This window comes from Lepus europaeus, chromosome 19 (genome assembly GCF_033115175.1).
Source record: "Lepus europaeus isolate LE1 chromosome 19, mLepTim1.pri, whole genome shotgun sequence".
NCBI classification, from domain to species: domain Eukaryota; kingdom Metazoa; phylum Chordata; class Mammalia; order Lagomorpha; family Leporidae; genus Lepus; species Lepus europaeus.
The window spans coordinates 11833000-11856831 of NC_084845.1; the positions used below are offsets into that span (position 1 = coordinate 11833000).

Consider the following 23832-nt stretch of genomic DNA (forward strand, 5'->3'; position numbering starts at 1 on the left):
TGCAGGGGCCCAAGCACTTGGGCCATCTTCCACTGCTTTCCCAGGCCATTAAAAGAGAGGTGGATTGGACCAGAAGCAGCCAGAACACGAATTGGTGCCCGTGTGGGATGCCAGCGCTGCAGGTAGAGGCTCAGCCTACTGTGCCACAGAGCCAGCCCCCAAAACTATGCTTCTTAAGGTCCCGCTGGCCAGTGACTCTGCCCTTCCAATGATTTCATTTAAGAATGCCACCACCATTTCAATACTGATGACATGGGGCCAGCATTGTGGCATCATGGAGTAAGCTGCTGCCTGCAGTGCCAGCATCCTATATGGGCGCCAGTTCAAGTCCCGGCTGCTCCACTTCCAATCCAGCTCCCTACTAATGGCCTGGGAAAGCAGCAGCAGATGGCCCAAGTGCTTGGGCCCCTGAACCCAAGTGGGAGACCCAGATGAAGTTCCTGGCTCCTGGCTTCAGCCTGGCCCAGCCCTGGCCATTTGTGGCTATCTGGGGAGTGAACTAGCAGATGGAACATCTCTCTCTCTCTCTCTCTCTCTCTCTCTCTCTCTCTCTCTCTCTCTGTCTCTCCCTTTTGCTTTCTGTAACTCTGGCTTTCAAATAAATAAATCTTTAAAAAATTTATTGATGACACATGGAAGTGACAACATTTTTGGGCTAATTATGGTGTATTGGTATATTTCATTTTTTTTCACCTGCTTCCTTTACTATGCTAACATGGTTATAAGAAGAGGTTAAAGTTATTTGTGTGTCTTGCATTATGTGATGCTTGGATGGCGCGGTGCTGGGTCATTGTATGTCCAGGACAAATTCCCCCCATTCCTGCAGTTAGCAGTTATGGCTCTGTGAGACCTCGTGTGTCTGGACTTCTTCCCGCCACATCGCAGTGCGTGTCCTCGGGGCTCCGTGCCAAGAACATCCACTTCCTGCAGCCAAGATGGCCACGACACCACTGCCGTCTAGTGGTCCAGCATTCCAGGTGCACGCCTGTGTGCCTGGAGCAAGCTTCCCCCCCACCCCCGGGAACCCACCCATCAGCCACCCACGCTCCTCTCTCCCTCTGTGCCTGAAGCCAGTCCACCAGCGAGGCCCGGGCATCTACAGATTGAACCAGTGCCCTGGGGAATGACCCAGCAGTAGGGCCTTGTGTGGGGGGGGTGAGGTGTGGCAGCGTACAGCAGCGTACAGCTTGAAACCAGAGTGGCCAAAGTCGGGGGTTCAAGACCGATGTCACTGCTGCTGTGGACAGGAACACCAAGCCCCTCTCTCCATCCCCACAACCGCCACGCTGGTCCCAGCCACCCCTGTCTCCCACTTGCTCCCTGCAGCAGCATCCTTGCTGGCCCGCCAGCCTCCAGCCTTCTTCTCCTCAGCTACCCTGCATGGGCATGGGGTGGAAGGATTTTCCTCAAATATTCAACCAAGCACATCACTCCCTGCTCTGAGCTCCCTCATGGCTCCCATCTTCCCCAGGGAAAAGGCAGACACCCCCCCACCCCGTGGCTTCCAGGGCCCCATTGCCTACCACTCTTGATTCTCCTCACTCCATCCAGCTGCAGTGGTCGCCTGGCGCCTCCTCACACAGGCCTGACCTGAGCCTACCTCAGGGCCTTTGCACCTGCTCAGCCCTGCGCCTGGAAACCTTCCCCCAAAAGTTCACCGGACTCCTGTCAGTCTCCACTCCAGTGCCACAGGCTCAGAGGGGCCTTGCCAGCTGTCACCTCGGCTCTTACCTCACTTTATGGCGCTGACCAGGTGCTTCAGTAACATGGGGAGGGGTTGGGGGCGGGGCATCTGTGTGGCTGGATTGTGCATTGCTTCGGGGCGGGGCTTGGCCTTGTTGCCACCTGGCACAACCCAGCCTTCCATAAACACCTTCAGAGTGAATGAGCAGGGCTCGAGGTGCCACAATCACTCAAACAATGCCTCTGCCCTCGCCCTTCAAGTCCCCTCTGCCTGGGCACCCGGCCAGGCCGCACATCCAGCCGGCCTGGAGGGCAGGGGAAGGGGGCACTCGGCCAACAGCAGGTGCGTGCAGGCGCCGTGCCTGAGCCTCCTGCCTGGCCTTCCTGCTGTCTTTTCCCATCGGCAGCTGGATACAGGAGGCCCAGCAAAGGACACCCAGGAGCGAGCGAGGGAGGGACCCCAGGGCCTTCTGCTGGACACTCACATGGCACCGTGTGGGTCAGGCTGCTGAGATGCTGTGCCAGGTGCTCACTCACCCTGACACGTGGGCCCTCAGCCCTCCCTAGCCCGTCCTGTGCTGCGACCCCATGGGGAGGGCATGGAGAGAGGGCCCTGTGTGCTGAGCCCCCGGTGCCAGGCCCAACAAGGGGTCTTAACCCACAGCAGCCATCTAGAACAGTGCCTGGCACCCAGAGGTGCCCCCCCACGTTGTTGGCTGTTGTGGATTCTTAGGGGAAGGGGGCTGTCCGAGGGCTGGGGGGCCCTGGGGTGGGGTGGGGCAGCCAGAGGCAGGAGGGGGGCCAGGGGCACCTGGGCTTGTCGGCGGCCCCAATCTGGCCAGCGATGCCATCCATCCAGGAGAGCAGGTCGCGGGCCTGGCTGTGGAAGCGCAGGGCGTCGGCTGTGGAGCTGACGTGTAGGCGGGCATCCTCGCAGGCGGCCAGCAGCTCCTTCCAGCCCTGCAGCACCTCCTGCTCCCGGCCGGCGATGGCCTCGGCGTGCTCCCCCGCGTACACCGTCCGCAGCTGGGCGGCCCCCTCCTGCAGCTGCCGGACCTGGGCAGGGGGAAGGGGCACGGCGGGTCGGCCCGGGCCCGGGATCTGCCTTCCCTGTCCCCTGACTGCTGGCCCAGTGCAAAGCTCGAGGGGCAGGCGCCTGCACCTGCGGCTCCACCCCCAGGCTTCCGGCCCAGCCTCTTTGCCCCACCTGCTCTGACCCTCAGACCTCCTGGGGGTTCTGGGTGTCCCCCCACCTCTCTCTCTTGCATCTGGTTTCCTCTGGGAAAGCCCTTTCCACCTGCTGTCCCTTGAGTGGACAGGTTTACTCCATCTGGTTTGTTTCAGACCCATGACTGCCCAGTTTCCTCCCGTGGGGTAACTCTGTTGCCGGCAGTCCCCTGCCTGGTCCCCATCAGCTCTGCTGTTTGAGTCCTGCTCTCCCCGGCTTGATTCAATCAACTGATTCCTTTCACGGTGACCACCTCTCCGGGAGGGACCTATTCACTCAATGGCTGTTAGACTCACGGTCTAATTCCTGACTTATAAATGTGATTGTCCAGGGGTGTGCGTTTGGCCCAGTGGCTAGGACGCCCGGGTCCCACACTGGAATGCCCGAGTTTGAGGCCCACCTGTGGCTTCTGACTCCCAGGCCCCTGCGAATGCAGACCCTGTGAGGCGGCAGCAAAGGCTCAGTAACTGGATTCCTGCCACCTACGTGGGAGACCTGGACTGGGTTCCCAGCTCTGGCACAGCCCATCCCTGGCTGGCGTGGGCATTTGTGGACTGACCCAGCAGAGAGGAGCTCTCTCTCTGCCTCTCAAATAAATTAATGAACTTTTGAGTATTTCCCAGGGGTCTGGTGCTGTGGTACAGTAAACTAAGCCCCTGCCTGTGGCACCAGCATCCCACATGGGTGCCGGTTTGAGTCCCGGCTGCTCTTGTTCCAATTCAGCTCTCTGCTATGGCCTGGGAAAGCAGCAGAGGATGGCCCAAATGCTTGGGCCCCTGTGCCCACATGGGAGACACAGAAGAAGCTCCTGGCTTTGGATCAGCTCAATTCCGGCCATCGCGGCCATTTGGGGAATGAACCAGCAGATGGAAGACCTCTCTCTCTGTCTCTCCCTCTCTGCCTCTAACTCCACCTATCAAATAAATAAAATCTTCAAAAAAAAAAAAATTTCCCAGAGTCCCACTCCCTTTAGCCCTGGCACCCGGTTCTCCAGGATTTGCAGCTTCTTTGCCCTCCGATTCCCCAGACCACCTCCCCGTGCCCGTCTCAGCCTCTGTCTGATTCCCATCAGCTCGCGGCCTTTTCAACTCCCCTCATCAAGTTCCTTTCAGAAAAATCACACGATGCCCATCAAAGACCTGCAGTCTAACTTCTCTCTGCCCACGGCCACATTTCGCTTCGCCCTCACCCAATTCCCCCTTAGTCTCTACACCTGGATTCGGGCAAGATTCACTTTGCAGTTTAAGGAGCAGTCTCTGCTGGAAGCTGTGTCTCACTTCTGCCACGCCCGCTGCACCGCGAGCCAGTCCCTTGCTGTCCCCTGGTCTGCTCCTACCTGCCCTGCTGCCACCTCTCTCCACCTGCTCCGCCCTCCCACCTGCCCCTGCCGGCCGCTGCGCCCCACCTGGGACACGAGGAGCTGCAGGTCATGTTCGAAGGCTCGCAGGGAGCGCTGCATGGAGCTGGCGCTGGGTCTCGGCTCCGGCGGCGCCGTCAGGCGGGGCAGCCGCCTCCGTTTCTCCTCGATCTGTCCCTGAAGCTCCCGGGCGTCGCTGAAGAACTTGTGCAGCTCCCGAGAGGCAGCCAGCAGCTGGGCGCGGGTGCCCATGAGCTCCAGCAGCTCGGCCCAGGCCTCGTTCAGCCCGTCCTTCCACTCGGCCATGGTGGCTGCTGCCGTGTGGCCACACTCGATCAGCTCATCCACCATCTGGTTCACGGCCGCCAGCCGCTCCCGCCCTGCCGTGCCCGTCTCATTGGCAAACTCGGAGAATTTCTCCTGCAGCACCTGCCACCAGGAAGCAGGGGGTCGGGGTGGGGGTGGGGTGGGTGGGGTATTACATACACCAGCCCCCTTCCACATCCCTGTCGTGTGTGGCAAATGCAAGTCACAACACTTTACGAAAACCCAGTATCTGGAGCTGACTCTGGCTTAGCAATTAAGCCGCCGGCTGGGACACCCACATCCCATACGGGAGTGCCTGGGTTTGAGTCTGGGCTCTGCTCCTGCCTGACCCCCACTTCCCGCTCATGTGCACTCTGGGAGGCAGCAGTAATGGCTCAAGTAGCTGGGTCCCTGCCACCCATGTGGGAGGCCTGACTGGGTTCCTGGTCCAGTCCCAGCTGGTGCGGGCATTTGGGGAATGAACCAGCGGATGGGAGCTCTCTCTGTCTCTCTCTCTGCCTTTCCAATAAATACAAATGATAAAACCTCACACTTACTGAGTACATACTCTGTAGCAATAACAGCAGCGCATGTTACTGTTGCCAGGCGCTCTACCTGCTTTACCTGGTATGAACCCCCTTGTCCCCACACTGGAGCCTAACGCGGCTGCTATTGTTAACCTCACGCTCGGGATGGGGAAACGGAGGCCCAGAGGACCGCGGTAGCGCACACCCCGGCCGCTGGGGGGCACTGTTCCTCCCAGATGCTCACTGAGACGTGCTCGAAGTCCTGGCCCAGCTCCGGCGAGCCGGCCACCACCTCCTTCTCGGCAATCCAGTGCTCCAGCTCGTCCACCTGGCGGCTGAGCTGGTACAGCCAGTACTGCTGCTCCAGGCCCACCCTGCGCTCCTCGCCCAGCTCCTTGAGGGCCACGTACAGCCGGTCCACCTGCGACTGCCGCCGGCTGATCTGCTCGCTGACGGGGGACAGGGACCGGCAGGGATGGAGCCCCCTGAGACTTCCGGGACACAGATGCGACGCCCGCCTCCCCCGCGCGCGCACACCTCCAACCCTCCCTTCCCACAGCAGGGCTGCCCCCTCACCTCTCCCCCCACCCCCACAGGAGTCGCACAGCGCCCAGGCGCCGCCCGCCTCCCAGCCGCGCCCAGCCCCCGGCCGCCCACCTGTCCGGGTGCCCCATCTCCAGCAGCGCCCGGCACTGCCGCGACAGCTGCGCGATGCTCTCCTCGTAGTTCTCCACCCCCTGCTCCAGCTGCAAGTGCTTCTTCAGCAGCTGCAGCGTGCTCTGCTCGTCCTGGGCGGGGGGGCACACGGCGCCCGCGGTGAGGCCGCGGCGGCCGGCGCTGGGCTCCGGCGCCCCCAGGCCCTCGCGCTCCCAGCCCGGGCGCACCTTGCCCTTGTCCTCACTCATCATGAGCAGCTCCTGCTCGCCCAGCCACGCCTCCACCTCGGCCACGTCGAAATAGTACTGCTCCACCTGGAAGGCGGCGTCCAGCGCCTGCTGCCGCCGCTCGGCCGCTTCCCGCAGGCCGCCCCAGGCGCCCTGCAGCTGCTCCAGGCCCCGGCGCACCGCCTCGGCCTCGGGGCTGCGCAGCGACGCCAGCGCGCCCGCTCGCTCCAGCACCTCCTCCAGGCGCGGCCCGTGGGCTTGGATCTCTCGCCGCAGGCCCTGGGACAGGAGATGGAGGAGGAAGGAGAGGGCGCGTTCAAAGGCCTGGCCAGATCTGGAAGCTGCCCGCCCACGCACCCGCGGATCGTTCCCCAAGCGCCAGGGATCCAGGAAGCATCATGTAGGTCCCGGCTCCCTGCACCCCGGCCTGCTGGTGGGAAAGCAGGTGCAGACAAGGGAGAGTGTAGGGACGTGTCTGCTGCAGACCCAGACTGAACCAAGACGCTGGGGCTGAAAGGTAGGGTGGCGGGCTGCTCAGAAGTTGGGGTGTCATCTGTCTACATCCCTGCCTCCCTATCTGCCCCTCTGCACTCCCATTCGGGTACCCTAGTTGGAAAATATTCAGAAAAAAAAAAAAAAAAAAACAACTTAGCCTGTACGGAATGGTATTTCCTAAGCAATGCAGCTGTGCCCACAGCATTTCCCTCGCATTAAGGATAAGTCAGCTAGAGATGATGTGACTGGTCCAGGAGGGGAGGGCAGCTTGTAGGAAAACACCCTGCCATCTGGCACAAGGGACCGGAGCACCTGCAGATCTTGGTACCCATGGGGTCTGAGTGGCCTGGCTCGCAGGTGCACTGGCGGCCACATTCTCCCTCGCATACACCAAGGGGCCCAGGTGAAGACACGGAGGGCCCACCTCCCCAGGAGGTTCCCTCGGTCAGCCGTGTACTTGCTGCTGTCCATTTAAGCTGTGCCTCGGTTTTCTCAAGCAGCAAACAGTGCTCCCAGTCACAGCTACCACCTCCTGAGCACCTGCCACCTGCCAGGTGCTGTGCTAAGGATGGGCTGGACCTGCTGGGGTCACCTCCTCACTCCGACACCAGGAGCCAGGCGGCACGATCATTCCTCTTCACAGGAGAGCAGAGAGAGGCGCTGGCCTAAGCCCCAAGGCCAGCGGTGACCTGTTGACGTCTCTCTTGGGGGTTGTGGTTGGGGTGCGCCCTGGGCCCCTCGGGACGGTGTGTGGCGAGCAGGGCTTGCTCAAGCAGCCCTGAGCAGCCCACACTCAGCACTGGGCCCCTGGTGAGGCCTCACCCAACGCCTGCTAGTTCTTTTCTGCCGGAACACCTAGAGGGTTCCTCTCTCTCAGTGTGAGAACCACTGCTCCACTCAGCTGTAGAGGCCCCTCGCCACCTTGCTCCTCTGGGGCCAGCACCCTCTCACGGACGCTCCTTCTCCCTGTGGGTATTGGCTGAGCTTCTGTTTGCTGCCTTTTCCTTGCTCCCATTTGTCTCCTTACTTTGAGTCATGGGACCCCCATTTTCCTTCACAGAACCTCCGTCTGTCCACCTGAGCCTGGGTCACCAAGGCCGACTCCACCAGCAGGCTCTGGCGTGGCCCAGGCCAGGCTCAGCAGCACTCCAGACCCCTGGCCAGCCCAGTCACGCTCAGGAGTGGGCGTCTGACTTCAGCTGAGCCAGTAAGAGTCGCCCCTGGGACTAGGGCTAGACGTTCCTGAGAGGGACAAACTGGCTTCGGTTTTGTTGGCAGGATCTGCCAGAGGCCCTCAGCGTCACAGGAGAGGGCAACTGGCCTGAGAACAAAGCTAACCGAGGGGGGAAACCGCAACCACACAGCCCAGAGAGTCACGAGGGGGCCTGGGAGAACTTGACACTGTGCACACCTGCTACCCCCACTATTTTCAATCCAAGGGTCAACAAATTCCCGGTTCTTGACGCCAGCCACCTTGAGCTGTTTTCTGACACCTGTATCCGAGGTGTCCTGGCTCACTCCCTCACCTGGTCCAGCTCACCTGGTTCTTTTTGATGTGCTGCTGGACAGCCTGCAAACCACTGCCCCGCTCTGTCTGCATGGCCAGTGGCAGCCGCTCCTGAACCCAGGCCTGGGGAGGAGACACGGGGAGCAGGTCAGGGGAGGATGCACCCGAGGACCCCTGCATCCCGGCTAAAGCCCAAGCCCCTCGCACAGACCCTTGACCAGCTGCCTTCTCGGGACACCCATGGCCTAGACCCCCTCCCCCCATCATAGCCCTAACCACCCAGGCTGGCCACTGTCTGGGGACAGGTGTCTCCTCCCCTGGACCCTGAGTCCCTTGTGGACAGCAGTGGCCTTGGTCACCCCCACGATGTCGGTGTCCCCCAGACACAGGGCTGGGACCACAATGACCAACTGAGTGGACAGAGCAGTGAGAAGGTGAATGAATGAATGAATGAATGAGCAAATCAGGAAGTGATTGATGAAATCCACAGATGAATGGACAAACGAGCAATAAGTGAGGGAGGAAGGAATAAAGGGCGAATGTGTGAATACATCAATGGGTGGGGAGTGACTACGTCAAGGGCTGAACGTCCATCAGCTCCTCAGGGGGCGGGTCTCAGCCGCCCCGGCCCCGCCCCGCACTCTCACCAGCTCGTCGTCCAGGTCGTGCGCCACCTGGTGCAGCTCCTTGGAGGCCAGCAGCAAGCGACGGCGCTCCTGCAGCGGCTCAAGCAGGCGCACCAGGCGCTCGCCCACCGCGTTCTGCCGCTCGCCCACCAGCTCCTTGCTCGCCGGCTCCAGCGGCAGCGCCGCCGTCTGCGCCTGCAGTTCTCCCACCTCGCGGTACCACTCCTCCACCTGTGACTCCATTGACTGTAGGCACAGGGGCAGGGGTCAGCCGCGGTTCCCGCGCCCGACCCCGCAGCCCCCTTGGCGGATCAGCTTTCAACTCTGCTATCCAAGAGGCTTACCTGCCTCCGCCCCCCAACCTTGGCCCGGTACTAAAGTGGCCATTAGCCCATCAAGTCACGGATCCACCGTTTGAGCTGGGTCGGATCCACGTCACAGAGCAGGGAATAGAGGCCCGGGAAGTTAAGCAATGGGCCAGAGTCACCTTTTCCAGATACCCAAACACACACAAAGCCATGGTGATCTGGACGGCGGGCGCGCTGGAGAGGGGGGCAGAAATTGCAAAAGCAGACACAGCGGCGGCTGCACGGGAGGGTTCATGCGTTTCCCAGAGGCCACTTGGATCCCACGGGTGGTTTAGTGGACCGTCAGGGCCAGCTGGCGAACTGACCCAGCTGGAGCCCTTCCTTGCTCCTCAGACGGAAAACAACACCAGATGTGGATTAAAGACGCAAACGGAGTAAGAAAATCCATAAGGAAACCTCGGCGGAGGCTTTTAAAGCCTTGGGATGGAGAAAACCTTTCCAAGCACAAAGACCGTGGAGGGAAAGATTTATAAATCTGACCCCATGAAAAGGCGAATGCTCTGCCAGCGCCTCGCAGATGGAGTAGGAAGGCAGAGTGACAAACTGGAGGCACACGTGGGGGTGTCGGAGCAAAGACCTGCTCTCCTTCCGTCGAAGAAGCCCCTCTAGAAGAATTCTGCGGGGCCGGTGCCATGGCGCAGCGGGTAAAGCCACAACCTGCAGCGCCAGTATCCCACATGGGCACCAGGTCTAGTCCTGGCTTCCACACTTCTGATCCAGCTCTCTGCTGTGGCCCAGGAAACCAGTAGAAGATGGCCCAAGTCACTGGGCTCCTGCGCCCACGTGGGAGACCAGGGAGAAGCTTCAGGATCCTGGCTTCAGATCGGCGCAGCTCTGCCCATCGCAACCATCTGGGGAGTGAACCAGCAGATGGAAGACCTCTCTCTCTCTCTCTTTCTCCCTGCTTCTACCTCTCTGTCTTTCAAATAAAATAAATAAATCTTTTTTTAAAAAAAGTCTGCTTCGTCTCCACAGCTCTTTTAAAAAAAATTATTGGAGCAGGTGCTGTGGCATAGTGGGTAAAGCCACTGCCTGTGGTGCCAGTTAGTGTCCTGGAAGTTCCTCTTCCAATCCAGCTTCCTGCTAATGCACCTGGGAAAGCATCAGAGGATGGCCCAAGTGCTTGGGCCCCTGCAGCCACGTGGGAGACCTGGCGGAAGCTCCTGGCTTTGGCCTAGCCTAGCTCTGGCCATTGGGGCTATTTGGCGAGGGAACCAGTAGATGGAAGATCTCTCTCTGTCTCTCTGTAACTCTGCCTTTCAAGTAAATAATTTTTCAAAAACTATTTACTCATTCATTTGAAAAGCAGGGAGACACAGAGAGAGATCCTCCATCCAGATGCTGGATCACTCTCCAAATGACCACAATGGCGTCAGCAGGGAGGGGGTGGGAGTGGGGCTGTGCCAGGCTGAAGCCAGGAGCTGGAACCCTGTCTGGGTCTCCCACATGGGTGGCACTGCTGCTTTCCCAGGTGCATTAGCAGGGCGCTGGATCAGAAGCGGAGCACTGGGACTCCCACCTGTGCTCTGATATGGGATGCTGGTGTCTCTGGCAGCGGCTTAACTGACTGTGCCACAACGTCGGCCCAGAACAACTCTCTTGTGCTTTTTTATTTTTATTTTTTCCAAACTGGTTTCCTGCTCCTAGAGTGTGAGTCCCAGGAGGACAGGGGCTGTGTCGAGCTCACTGCCGTGTCTCCGGGCATCTAGAACACCGCCTGGCCCAACAACGGGCCCTGAGTGATGACTGGTCCAACACATAAATGAAAACCATTGGCAAAGAAAGAGACTGCCCGAAGAGCAACGAGTCTCAGCTGTGGGCAGGCAACGCACAAAGAAATAAGCATCACACCGCTCGGCCTCCCTGATCAGCAGGGAAACGCAAATGAACACAGGACACCCCTTCCTAGCCATCAGATTGGCCAAAACGTCAAAGGTGGAAAATATGTAGCTGGCAAAGGAGCAGCAGGCACACTCGGCCACTGCCGCTTGTGGTGTCAACTGGCGGAGCCTTCTTGGAAGGCGGTTTGGCAGGTCCTCCCCAGACACAAAGTGTGCAGCAGCCTGATCCAGCACCTGCTTTCCTACTTCCAGGAAAAGCCTCCAGCAATCCTGGCACATGGGCACAAAGAGGTATATCTAAGGACGCTGTCACAGAGTTTGCAGTGGGACAACCTCGTGTCCACCAAGAGTGAACCAGCTGGGCTGGAGATGTGTAGCACAGCGGTGGAGCAGCTGCTCGCAACACCAGCATCCCGTACCGGAACACCAGTTCAAGCTTCGGCTGCTCCGCTTCCAATCCTGCTTCTTGCCAATGTGCTTGGGAAGACAGCAGATGACGGCCCAGGTACTTGCATCCCTACTACCTGTATGTGAGACCTGGATGGAGTTTTGGGCTCCTGGCTTTGGCCTGGCCCACAACAGCTGAGGCTGCTTGTGGGGAGTGAATCATTTGGGGAATGAATCAGCAGATAGAAGATTGATCTCTGTCTCTCTCTCTCCATCTGTCTTTCAAGTAAATAAATAAATCTTTAAAACAGTCGGAGCCAGCCTGTGCTCCCATGGGTGAATACCTAAGAGTTACTGTGAAGAGGGACAGTAGGTTAGCACCGCCATACGCTGTGCATCTGCAGTGGACGGCATTGTGCACATGCATGAAAACCCTGCGGTAAACAGGAAACTAACACCAGATGGCATCTTCTTGGGGGATGGGAACTCAGGGAATGGAAAACAGGGAGGCAGCAGATCGATTTCATGTAGGATTGTTCTATCATTGCTGATGTTTGAGCCAAGAAAACCCATTCAGAAACCTAAACAGGAGAAACAGAAACATTTAAAATGTATCCATCTAGGCGCCTTGTGAGTCCACAGGGAGGGGTGGAGCCGGCTGCACAGCAGATGGGAATGGAAGCTCTCTTGTGGGCGAGGGGTTCGGGCCTGGGTTGCAAGGAGACTTTGTTTTACTGAAGACAAGGTTAGGAAGGCCTCCTTACCAAAGGAATATATTTACATACTACTTGTGTGATTCTAAACAGATGGTGGAACTCCAGGGGAGAAAACAAAATCACAACAAAATTAAGTGGTAACAGACTACAGCAAGCCAAAACTCAAGAACCGGGCCAGCACTGTGGCGTGGCAGGTAAAGCCGCCACCTACAGCACCGGCATCCTGTATGGTAACTGGTTTGAGTCCCGGCTGCTCCACTTCCCATCCAGCTCCCTGCTAATGCACCTGAGAAACCAGCAAAAGATGGCCCAGGTCCTTAGGCCCCTGCATTCATGTAGGAGACCTGGAAGAAGCTCTGGCTCCTGGCTCCCGGCTTCAGCCTGGCCCAGCTCTGGCCATTGCAGCCATTTAAGGAGTGAACAGAGGATGGAAGATTTCTCTCTCTCTTTCTCTCTGCCTGATTTCAAATTAAAAAAAAAAAAATCTTACAAACAAACAAACAAAACCCTCAGGAACCTACTCAGGACTTTGGCTCCCAGTCCTGCGACAGAGAACTGCTGCTTTTGCCTGCCCGACCTCCATCCCTTCCTGCCCAGCACCTCAGACGCCATTCCTCAGCTCTCAGCCACTTGAGTGAACTAAGGAAGGATTCCAAAGGCGGTCATCTGTCCCAAGGCTGGCCCATCAGAGCACCGAATTCACTCTGGCTGCCGGGATTGGGTCAGGGACGGTCATGTTACCTAAACTGGGCCAATGAAAACTCTTTGGACTTCCTGCGGGACTGCAGCCCAGAGATCTAAGAACGACCATGTGACTCAGGCCTGACCAATGAGCACATCGAATCTCTCTGGCTATTGGGATTGGATCAGAGGAGGGCACGTGTCCAAGATGGGCCAATGAAAACTCCTCCTGCTTTTGCTGGAAAAGTGTTGTGTGCACAGAGACGGCACCCTCTTCCCCTGGGCTTCCTAAGACACTGGGATGTAGACTGGGGGAGTGGGGCCCTCAGTTGCCACCACAAGGGGACACTGCCTGACAGCGGGGCCAACACAAATGAGCGCGGGGCTCAGAAGCAGGGACAGAGAGTCCTGAGGTGGGTGTCTGGCTCAGCTGTTAAGATGCCTGTGTTCCCTATCAGTGCCCAGCTCTGCTTCTGATCCAGCTGCCTGCCGATGTGCCCATGTGGGGACGACGCCATGTCTGTTCCGCCCCTGGCTGGGTCCCAGGGCCCAGCACCCTGCCTGGCAGGAAGCAGGTGCTCCCTAAGTGAGGCTGGCTCGTGCCTCTGCTGCTCCCTTTCTCCTGGCTGGGTAATATTAAGGATGTGACATGTTTAAAATCAAACCAGCATTATACAGGAAACACAGAGGAGCCAGGAAGGGCTGGTGCCGCCCACAACACACCGACAGGAGCCAGCCACACGGGAGCGCGTGTTGTATGATCCCAATCATGTGACACATCCGGGACAGGCAAATCCAGACAGACAGGAACTACATCAGCAGAGGAAGAAACGGGAGTGATGTTAACGGTTGTGGGGCGACTTGTGAGGTGAAGGGAATGTTCTGGAATTAGACAATGGTGAGCACTGTCCAACTAAATACACTAAAGGCCACGGAACTGTACACTGGAGATGTGTGCATTCTAGGGTGTAGGAATTTCAGCTAAAATCTTTAAAAAGACACCAAAGGTTCAAAACAACAACAGAAGAGGCCGCTTCCAAAACAGCCTCGGTCGGGGTGCAAGCCCTGTTCCCTGCATCAACTGGAGTCAGCTGCTGCCTTCCCATTGCCCAGCTGGGAAAACTGAGGCTCAGCTCAGACGGGCGCAGCCACTGGCCCACAGTAAAAACTCCTAGCATCAGAATTCGAACCCAGGATCTCACAGCACATACCAAGCTCTCAGCCACTCTGCCTCTCTGTATCAGGGGTGGACGACAGGGCTCTGAACGGTGGGTCACTTGGCCTCTCTCACACAGCAGTGGAAAGGGATTCAAACTCTGGGCAGCGCAGTTCCCCAGTCTATGCTCCCTGCCCTCAGTTGTGCTGAGCTGGGCGCAGAAATGTGGGACAGAAGGAAAAGAGGGAGGAGGGTGCAACCCGGGAGGAGAGAGAGCCTTGCGTGGAGCGTGGGAGGGCGTGGTGAAGGGTCCCTGGGGACTCAGCCCCACAGCTGCAAAGCCCCCAGTGCATTTCCCCCTGACTGCCCGCCCCCGTCATCTGCCAGAGACCAGCCCCCAGGCCCTCGCAGGAGCCTGTGGCTGAGCCAGACCAGAGGGCTGGGAAGCGGGGCCTGGGCTCCACCATCTGCCCCTTGGCCAGCAGGGACAGTCGGGCTAAGGCCTGAGACAGGACTCTGGGTCACGTGGCCTGGATCTGGGGAGTCGGCGAGCCTGCTGCGGCAGCTGGGGCGGCGCGGGGGAGGACGCAGGGATGGGGGAGACAGAGCAGGAGCATTCAGAGAAGAGAGTGAGAGAGTGAGAGAGCAGGCCACAGAGAAATAAAGACAGAGATGGAAACAGGAGAGCGAAAGGAGAGAGAGAATGAGAGAGACTGAGGCAGAGGGATGGGGGGGCAGGGAGAGAGAGAGAGGGAGGGAGGGAGGGAGGGAGGGAGGGAGAGAGAGAGAAGACTAAAAGACACAGAGAGAAGGGGGAGGACTGAGAGTCCGGGGCGGGAGGGGCAGACCGCTCATTCCCACAGCCCCCCAGTGCCAGGCCAGCCTCTACCTCTGCACATGCCCAGTGCCCGTGGGTGGCCTCTCTCCTCCCCAGGGCAGCGCCAGAGACCCAGCTGGCCTCCAGCTGGGGGCCGTGGCCACTGAGCCCCTCACTCCCTGCCTTGGGCTCCCTCTGCTGGGGAAAGCGCCCAGGAGTCCTGAGCGTGGGGACCCTGCCTCTGGCCCCCTTGGCTGTGTGTTCCCAGGTTCACCCTTTGCCCTCTGTGGGCCTCAGCCCAGCCCTCAGGAAATGGGGGCTCCTCTTTTAGCCTGCTTGGCTCGGCTGGGGCAAAACTCCCCCAGGCAGTGAAGGGCGACTGTGACAGAAATGGCCAAGAAGCCACAAGGAGACCAGAGCTCAACAGTTCCTCAGGGCGCGTGGCACAGTGGGAGTCACTCTGGGAGAACCAAAGCCTGGGGAGTGGTCAGCAGGTAGAGCTGCCACCTGCGGTACCGGCATCCCATATGGGCACCGGGTCAAGTCCTGGCCACTCTACTTCCAATCCAGCTCTCTGCTATGGCCTGGGAAAGCAGTGGAGGATGGCCCGAGTCCTCAGGTCCCTGCACCCCGGTGGGAGACCTGGAAGATGCTCCTGGCTCAGCTCTGGCCATTGCGGCCATTTGGGGAGCAAACCAGTAAATGGAAGACCTCTCTCTCTCTCTCTGTCTCTGTCTCTCTCTGTCTCTCTACCTCTGCCTCTCTGTAACCATGCCTTTCAAATAAAATAAATATATCTTAAAAAAAAAAAAAAAAAAGCCCAGGGAGCACGGGTGCGACAGGAACTGACTCCCGCTGCAGAGGGCGCCATGCTGTGCAGGCAGCTGTCACTCACACTGTAGCTGCATCTGTCTTTTTTTTTTTTTTTTTTTTTTTTTGACAGGCAGAGTGGACAGTGAGAGAGAGACAGAGAGAAAGGTCTTCCTTTGCGGTTGGTTCACCCTCCAATGGCCGCTGCGGCCGGCGCATCGCGCTGATCCGAAGCCAGGAACCAGGTGCTTCTCCTGGTCTCCCATGCGGGTGCAGGGCCCAAGCACTTGGGCCATCCTCCACTGCCTTCCCGGGCCATAGCAGAGAGCTGGCCTGGAAGGGGGGCAACCGGGATAGAATCCGGTGCCCCAACCGGGACTAGAACCCGGTGTGCCGGCGCTGCAAGGCGGAGGATTAGCCTGTTGAGCCACGGCGCCGGCCCTGCATCTGTCTTTAAAACTTTTCCTTATTTCTCTTATTTTTACTTGTCAGAAAAACAGTGAAGAGAGACACAGAGAGAGAATGTTCCATCTGCTACTTCACTCCCCCAAATGCCTGTAACAGCCACAGGGGGCCAGGCCAAAGCCAGGAGCCCAGAACTCAATCCAGGTCTCCCATACGAATGTCAGAGACCCCAGCATGTGAGGCATCATCGGCTGCCTTCCCAGGGTAAGCACTGGAAGGAAGCCGGCTCAGAAGAGGAGCTGGGGCCGCACAGGCACCCCGGCACGGGACGAGGGCGTCCTGCCGAATGACAGCCTCCTGTCACGCCAGACTCCTGCCCCTACACTCACAGTCAACACGCCACCCCCAAAATACATTTTCCAAAAGGAACATGGGTGGGCCAGCTGTGGCCTAGCGGGCAGAGCTGCTGCCTGCAGTGCCGGCATCCCATGCAGGCGCCCATTCAAGTCCCGGCTGCCCTGCTTCCGAGCCAGCTCCCTGCTATGGCCTGGGAAAGCGGTGGAAGATGGTCCAAGTGCTTGGGCTGCTGAACCCACGTGGAAGACCTGGAAGAAGCTCCTGGTATCAGCCTGGTGGAGCCCCAACTTTTGGGGCCATTTGGGGGAGTGAGTCAGGGGATGAAAGATCTCTTTCTCTGTCTCTGCCTCTCTAACTCTGCCTTTCAAATAAATGAATCTTAAAAAAAAAAAAAAAAGCGCCATGCTGGGTAACTGTGGCCCTCCCAACCCACAGTCCAGCTTCCTCTGCTGGGTGCCCTGGGAGGGGAGGCGGAGGAGGGCCCCCCACTCTTGCCTTGCAGGTGGGATTACATAATTCATGGAGCCCAGCATAAAATGAAAATTCAGAGTCCCCTGTGCAACTGTTAGTAAGAATTTCAGGACAGCGGCAGCGGTGCAGGGCGTGGGCACGGCTTCCTGGGAAGGCAGCCCTGGGTGCACTCAGGGGCCCAGCAGGAGGCTGCAGGCCACGGCGGTGGGGGGCAGGGAGGGCGCAAGGCTGGGGCGTGACTTTCGGCTGTTCCCTGCAGCTCAGCCCTGGCCGGCTGCCATGCCTCACGGGAGGTCTCAGCGCCATCTGGTGACATTCTGCTTCCAAGTCGCAAACCCCTCTCCTTTCCTGTCCCCCCAGTGCTAGACCCCCCGGCCAGCTGTGTGCCCCCCCCCCCCGCCACGGCCTGCACACACCTTCCCCGGGTGTCTTCTCCCTCTGCTTGGGACAGGCACGTTCAAGGATCCCCGCTTCCCGCACGCTGAGCTCCGAGTGAGCACTCCCTTCCCAGCCCTGGTAGCGTCCACCGTAAGAGGGCAGAGGCTCAGGGAGCCACTGAGCACGTGCCCTGGCCGTGGCCAGTGATCCGAACCCAAGCCTGCGGGGCTCCACCACCCGGGTCCTCACCACCCCCGCCCCAGCTGCCTTCCCTGACTGCCCCTCCTCTTTCTGACCAACGAGGCCACTGGGCAGACCTGCTCGGTGTCCACTGCCTGTTCAGGCCAGGGCCCGCAGTGATGGGCTTCTCGGAGGCCAGCAGGAGGCTTGCGTGCCCCACCGTGGGAGAAGCCTGGTACTGGCCGCCGCTTGGTGGCTCCTTTCCGCGCCATGGGTCTTTCCCTGGGCACAACGATGGTAACGACAGCGCCCCCTATGGGGCTGCCAGGAGGAAGGGCTAACAGGCCAGGCCAGGCACACAGCACACAGCACACAGCACACAGCACACAGCAGCGGTTCTCAAAGTGTGGCCTGGGGGGCCCCCAGGGGTCCCCGAGCTCTTTTCAAGGCACCTGCAAAGTTGCAACTACTTTTATACGGGTACAAAGGGCTGATTTCCGTTCTCGTCCTCACCCTCTCCCCCGTGGACTGGGGGTTTTCAGAGGCCACATCCCCGTGCAGCTGGACCGCAGGAGCAGATGTGAGAAGGCAGCTCCGATCTATGAGCTGCAGACGTCACAACAAGGCCAGCCTCTCACTGGGGCTCATTTTGTTGGCTTATTTGGTTTGGTTTTGGAAAACACAGTTCTTCCTCATCAGGGACGCCATCTGAGTTCACAGTGATGGCTGCAACGCTGGGATTTCAAAACGAATCAATAATTCAGACATCTCCCAGGCTTCGCTCTTAAGAGGGCAGACACTGAGAGGTCTAACCTGTGACCCCTGGGGACGGAGACCCCGCAGACCTGCTGCTGTGGGGATGGCAGTGGCCTCACTGCTCCGTGCGGGCAGTCACTTCCTCTCTATGCGAGCCGCTGCTCTACCTAGAGAGGTGCCTGGCACACAGCAGGTGCCTAATCAATGTCTAATGTGCACATAAATGGATACGTGGGGGGGGGGCTAGGATTTCATCATCAGTTGCCTTGTGTCTTTAATGCCAGACACTTTATGGGGGGGGGGGACTATGCAGGGAGCAGTAGGAGTTAGGGGACCCAGGTGCGAATCCAGGCACTTGCTCCCTGGGCAACTCGGTGCCCCTCCCCACCCCAAGCCTCGGCTTCCCTTCAGCCCCAGGCAGGCGTCGCTCCTGGCATGGAAAGGCTGCAGCCATCACACCTTGGGAGACGAGGCGGTGCCATGCCTGCCTTCGGTCAGACGGCGTCAAGCCACGGCTTGTGGAGCTAGCTGCCTAGCTGGGAACAGGGCTAAGGGTCCCCTTGCTTCGGAGGGAGACACTGGCTACCGTGTGTCCCTGGGCAGGTGCGTCACCTGTGCCTCGGCATCCCCACTGGCAAGACAGGGCACAGCAATAGCACCGACCTCCTAAGGTTGCTGGGAACTGCCTGGGAGGGCTCATTCCAGAGGCGGGGACAGGAAGTGCTCAGTGAGCGGCATCACTATCCTATGCAGAGTCATCTCTACCTGTGGGCCTTGGTTTTGCCATCCAGAGCATAGGTGCCAGGGTCCCAAGAAGTCGCTAGCGTGCTGGTTATTTACCTGCCGCCTCTGGGCCTTGCCTCTTCCCTCTGGGTCCCACACCCTGACGGACAGCAGCCGCTGCCAATCACGTCAGCCTCGGTACTTCCTTTCTGCTCTCCCGGCCCCTCCCACGCGTTTGCAACAAACCCCTGCATACAAGTCCCTCTGTGTGAAGCACCTGACGCAGGAGTCCCCATGCCGTGCAGGGAGCCGCCACCTGGCCGCGGGGCCTCACCTGCAGCTTCTTGAGCTGGCTGTTGACGGTGGCCAGGTCCCCTCCGGGGTCCACGTCCTGCAGCTGGCTCTCCATGTGAAGCAGCTTCTTGTCCAGCTCGGCGAAGCTCTGCACCAGCTGGTCGGCCTTGCTGGCCTCGAACAGCTGGCGGGCCTTGGCCTGCGTGGTGCTCTCCAGCTCCGCCCAGCACTGCCGGATCTCGCCCAGCTTCTTCCGCACCGAGGCCGCCAGCTCCGGCTTCTCCTGCATCAGCTGCTGGCCCTCCTGGCCAGGGCAGGCGGGGAGCAGGAGAGGAGAGTCAGGGGCAGGCGCTGGGGGCGACGGACAGACACAGGGAGGAGAGTCGGGAGAGGCACAGACGGAGGGCGTTGGAGGCACAGCCGGAGATGCAAAGATAGGCCCAGAGGTGGGAGAGACAAGAAGGTAGAGAAGACAGCGGCGTGGGGAAGGGGACGGAGGGGAGGAGAGTGACAGACACGGCGGGGACACACATAGTCAGAAGCAGGGGGGGGGGGCACCATGCGGACGACGTGAGAGGGCGCAGAGGCAGGAGAAAGCGAGGGAGACTGAACGTCCATTCGCTCCGAGTCGGGACGACTGCCTTTGCCATGCGCCACCGGTTAACCTGGGTTTCTCTGTTGGAATCGGAAGAGTGGGGGCATCTCGGGCTGCAGGTCTGGGGGCTCAGCCAGGGGAGGTCGGGGAAGTTCTGAGCCCCCTCCGAGACGGAAGTCAAGCTCCGCGGTGGGCCAGACCGACACATATTGGATTACGTATCACTAACAAGCCCGCAGGCACCACAGCGCCAGGCACTGTTGGTGCACAAGAGCCCAAGGAAGCAGTTCCAGTTACAGGGGCTGACACGGTTCCTGAAGGCTCCACGGCTGGGCAGCGAGCACCCAGGGCTGTGAGAATCCACAGGTGACTTTAACCCTGGGTTTCCCAGGGCTGCCCCGGCTACTCCCCGTGACTTTCTATCTTAAATGCTCCAGATGGTGAGGGAGGAAGCTACGGGAAGATAGGAAATACTTAACAGGAGGCTAGGAGCACCATTCAAGGAGATGCTGGCCATTTTACAGACGGGCAAGCTGAGGCGCATAGAGGTGACACGAGTCACACAAAGCCATGCAGCTGGGAGGCGCTGTGGAGCTGATGTGGACTGCTCCGGGGTGTGAGCCCAGCAGCACAGCAGCTGCAGGTGCAGGAGGGGAGGTCTGCGGCCCCCGGCATCCTCACCCTCTCGATCTTCTCCAGCCACTCCTTATTCTGAGCCAGCTCGGCCATGAACGCCTGGTGCCGGAGCCATCTCTTGTGCAGCTTGTGGCTGTCTTCCCGCGTGCCGTCGCGCGCCATCAGCATCTTCTCATGGATCCACCCATCCAGCTGTGCAGGGCACAAAAGGGCTCAGCCCGTCCCTCCCACCAACATGATACAACCCCTGGCCCTCCTGGGAAGTCCCACGGGTAGGGGCTGGGCTGCCAGGGTGGGAGGGTGTGGGGAGGCAGAAGGGATGGAGAAAGCTTAGCAGGTGAGGCCCGTGTGTTGGAGGCTGCAGCGCAAGCTCTTTCTTGGGTACAGGATGGACAGAAGGGCCCCGAATGCCCAAGCCCTTGGCCCTTCTGTCCTGAGGGCAGGAACCCTCCCAGGCAGGGCTCCTAGGTCAGCTTCCTCCCACCCCAGGCCAAATTAGCCCTTAAAACAAGCCCCACACCCCAACTCAGCCAATCCCCAATTCAACCCTGGCAACACCTATACCTCCTAATTCAGGTTTAGCCTCCCTGCTCCCCGCCCTGGTTAAGAACCAAGATTCTCTGCCCATCCCCCAGGGCAGAAAATGAAGCCCCTGACCTAGCACCAGCCCCATCCAATATGGCCAAATCAACACCCCAAACAACTTTCCGGCCGGAGTCAGGTCTAGCTCCCTCCAAAGCAGCTCTCCATGGTGGAGCGGACCCAGCCCCACAGCTGAGAACCAGTACCCCTCATGAGCACACGGGGCTCCCCAAACCCAGCCCTGGGGTTCTGCAGCCACAGTTCCCCAGACCACGGTCAGTTCAAATCCCTAACCAAAGCCAATCCCATAAACATGGGCAACAAGGACATCTTCTAGGTCCCTAAACCAGTCCTCCCCAGAATACAACATGGATTAGATTAAATCTCCCAAGGGGCAGGTGTTGTGGCGTAGCTGGTTAAGACACAGCCTGCGACGCCAGCATCCTGCGTGGGCCCTGCTTGAAGACCTGGCTACTCCACTTTCAATCCAGCTCCCTCCTAATGCACCTGAGAAAGCAGCAGAAGACGGCCCAAGTGCTTGGGTCCCTGCACCCATGTGGGAGACCTGGATGAAGCTCTGGGCTCCCGGCTTCAGCCTGACAAAGCCCTGGCTGTTGTGGCCATTTGGGGAGTGAACCACTGGATGGAAGATCTCTGTGTGTGTGTGTGTGTGTGTCCCCTTCTCTGTGCAACTGCCTTTCAAATAAATAAAAACTAAATCTCAAAAAAAAAAAAAAAAAAACCTCCAAGCCAGTCCCTCCCCCACGCATTCAAGCCAAGTCTAGCCACCCCACCCCAAGAAAAAGCCACCACAACCAGACATCCAAAAGGCAGGCCCCAAGAGTGGCTCCTCCCAGCCCCAGGCAGCACCAATCACAAGGCTGATTCTTGAGCTCACGACCCTCCCCACCCCCCACCGCCGGAAAAGCAAGAGTTCTCTCCCAAGCCACAAGCCTCTAGATCTTGACCAAACCTAGCACCTGCGAGAGTTAGCTCCTCCCCCTCTCCTCCCCCCTCCAGTCACAAGATCCTCCTCCCTCCTGCAGGGGGAAAAAAAAAAAAGGATAACAAACCAAAAAACACCGGACTCTGGCTCAGCGGTCCTGGGAGACCAGTGCCTCCACAGCCAAGGACAAACCCCAGCGTGCCGAACCCCACCCAGGTCCTCTGCGCGTGCTTCCCGGGGGGCCAGAGCGACTTCCCACTCCCGCCCTCGCACACGCACACTAGAGCTGGGCCGGTGCTGAGCCCCCCGACTCAATTCGCAGGTCCCCGACGGGAAGCCAAGAGCCCAACGGCAACGCAGCCCACGGTGCAGACGGGGGTCCCCGTCCTCAAGGTAAAGCCCCCACCAGAAAAACAAGAAAAGCCCCCAAAAGTCCAAGTCCTCACGCCTAGAACCTATCCAAGACCTTCATCGCCCAAGGCGAAGCCCCCCCAAAAGTGTTTCACCCCCACCATCATCAGCCGACACGGAGTCTGCAAAAACCAAGGACGAAACCCCCCAAAGGTGGAGAATCCGCCAACTCCAGGGCAATCTCGGGTCCCACGATACCCAAAGAGCCCTCTAGGGAAGCTGAGACCCCGTCACCCCCTGGGCAAACCCCGACTACCGCAGGATGGCCCTGTTTGTGCCCCCCAGCCGCTCCCCGCCCCTGGGCGCGGCCCCTCAGTGCGGCCCGCGCCAGCACCGCGGACAGCTCCCTGCGGCCTTGCCCCTCCCCCAGGCCGGGGGTCCCGGCCCGCCCCCGCCCCTCCCTCCCGCGGCCCGGCGGCGAGCACGCGTTCGAGCCCCCTCCCCCGCCCGTGTCGGCAGGGGCGCGCGCCAGCCCCCTCCCCTGGGCGCCCCCGAGACCTGGAGCGGCGTCGGCGTTGGGGCGTCCCTGCGGCGGGCGGGCGGGCACTCGCCCCTCCACTGCGACGGCGGCGGCGACGGCTGCGGCTCCGGCGGACGCGCGCCCCCTCCCTCGCCCCCGCGCCGCGGCAGCGCGCCCGCCCGCGCGCGCCCCCTGCCTGCCTCCATGCCCGCCTCCTTGCGGGGCCTCGGTCCGGGCTGCAGGAGGGATCCCCACCGTCCCGACAGCTTCGGGTTGGGGGACCTCCGGGCCGCCTCAGACCGCCGCTCGGCCCAGAACAACCTTCCAGGGGGCTGCGGGGGGCCTGGAGCCTGAGCCACTCGGCTCTGTGCAAATGCGGAGCATGGGGGTGGGCTGGAAGGGCCTCCTGGGCCGGCTGGGGGGGGGGGGACAGGCTCGGGTTTCCGGCTGCCATCTGAGGGGAGGGGACATGGGGGGCGGGGGCGTCCCTGTACCCTCTCAGTGCAGAACCATCTGCAACAGCGGGGAGGGGGCGCAGGCTTCGCAGTGGGGCGTGGAGGCCCAGGTCTGTCTCACAGGTGCCACCTGGAGAGGCCAGACCACCTTTCACGGGGGAGGGGGCGGGCAGAACCTAGTTCCTGAGGACCTGTGGTTGAGGAAACTTAGGTACAAAGTCATCACGGACGCGGGCGCCACGTCTGGCTCGCTCAGGTGGGAGGCTTGGGGCCGGAGCCATCTCTGATGTGGGCAGAGTCCAGGGCAGTTTGTCCGGCAGGCCGGGGAGGAGGGGAGGAAGCGAGCAGGGGGCCTGGGACGGCTCTGAAATGGGGCGATGTCTGCCTGCACGCAGGGCGTCCCTGGGGGAAAGGGCTCGGCCACTGGACACCTGCAGGTTCAGGACCACCTCTGGGCCTCTGGTCCATCCCCGCCCCCTCGCTCCCGGAGCGGAGCGCTTCTCACGAAATCTCCAGCGAGAAAGGTGAGCTCAGCGCTCGTCCCCGCGGGACCCGTAGGCGGGCACGCGCGGCGTTGCCAGGGGCGCCCGGGGCCCCTCCCTCCTTCCCCGGAGCCCGCGTGGGCGGCCTGAGACCTGCGGAGCATGCGCGCTGGAGCCTGGCTCCGCGCGCCCCCTGGCGGCTCGGGGTGAGCATCGCTCAGCGACCCACTTAGACGGGGCGTCCCCGCCCCCGCTCTGCCAGGAAGCGCCTCCTTCCCTATGAAAAGGGGGCGTCGCCGAGCCCGCCACAGC

General features: G+C 60.2%; 1 protein-coding gene across 1 annotated transcript in view; it reads right to left on the reverse strand.

Annotated features, from left to right (window-relative positions):
* SPTBN4 (spectrin beta, non-erythrocytic 4) overlaps nt 1–23832 on the reverse strand; it is a 72828-nt gene that overhangs the window by 6280 nt on the left and 42716 nt on the right. Inside the window, exons 18-26 of the mRNA XM_062176479.1 lie at nt 20230–20376; nt 18994–19257; nt 8635–8859; nt 8021–8110; nt 5986–6264; nt 5759–5889; nt 5346–5550; nt 4317–4697; nt 2495–2739 (exon numbers count right to left, since the gene is read on the reverse strand). Coding sequence (XP_062032463.1) covers nt 2495–2739; nt 4317–4697; nt 5346–5550; nt 5759–5889; nt 5986–6264; nt 8021–8110; nt 8635–8859; nt 18994–19257; nt 20230–20376 — 1967 coding nt within the window. The remainder of the gene's footprint in view (nt 1–2494; nt 2740–4316; nt 4698–5345; nt 5551–5758; nt 5890–5985; nt 6265–8020; nt 8111–8634; nt 8860–18993; nt 19258–20229; nt 20377–23832) is intronic.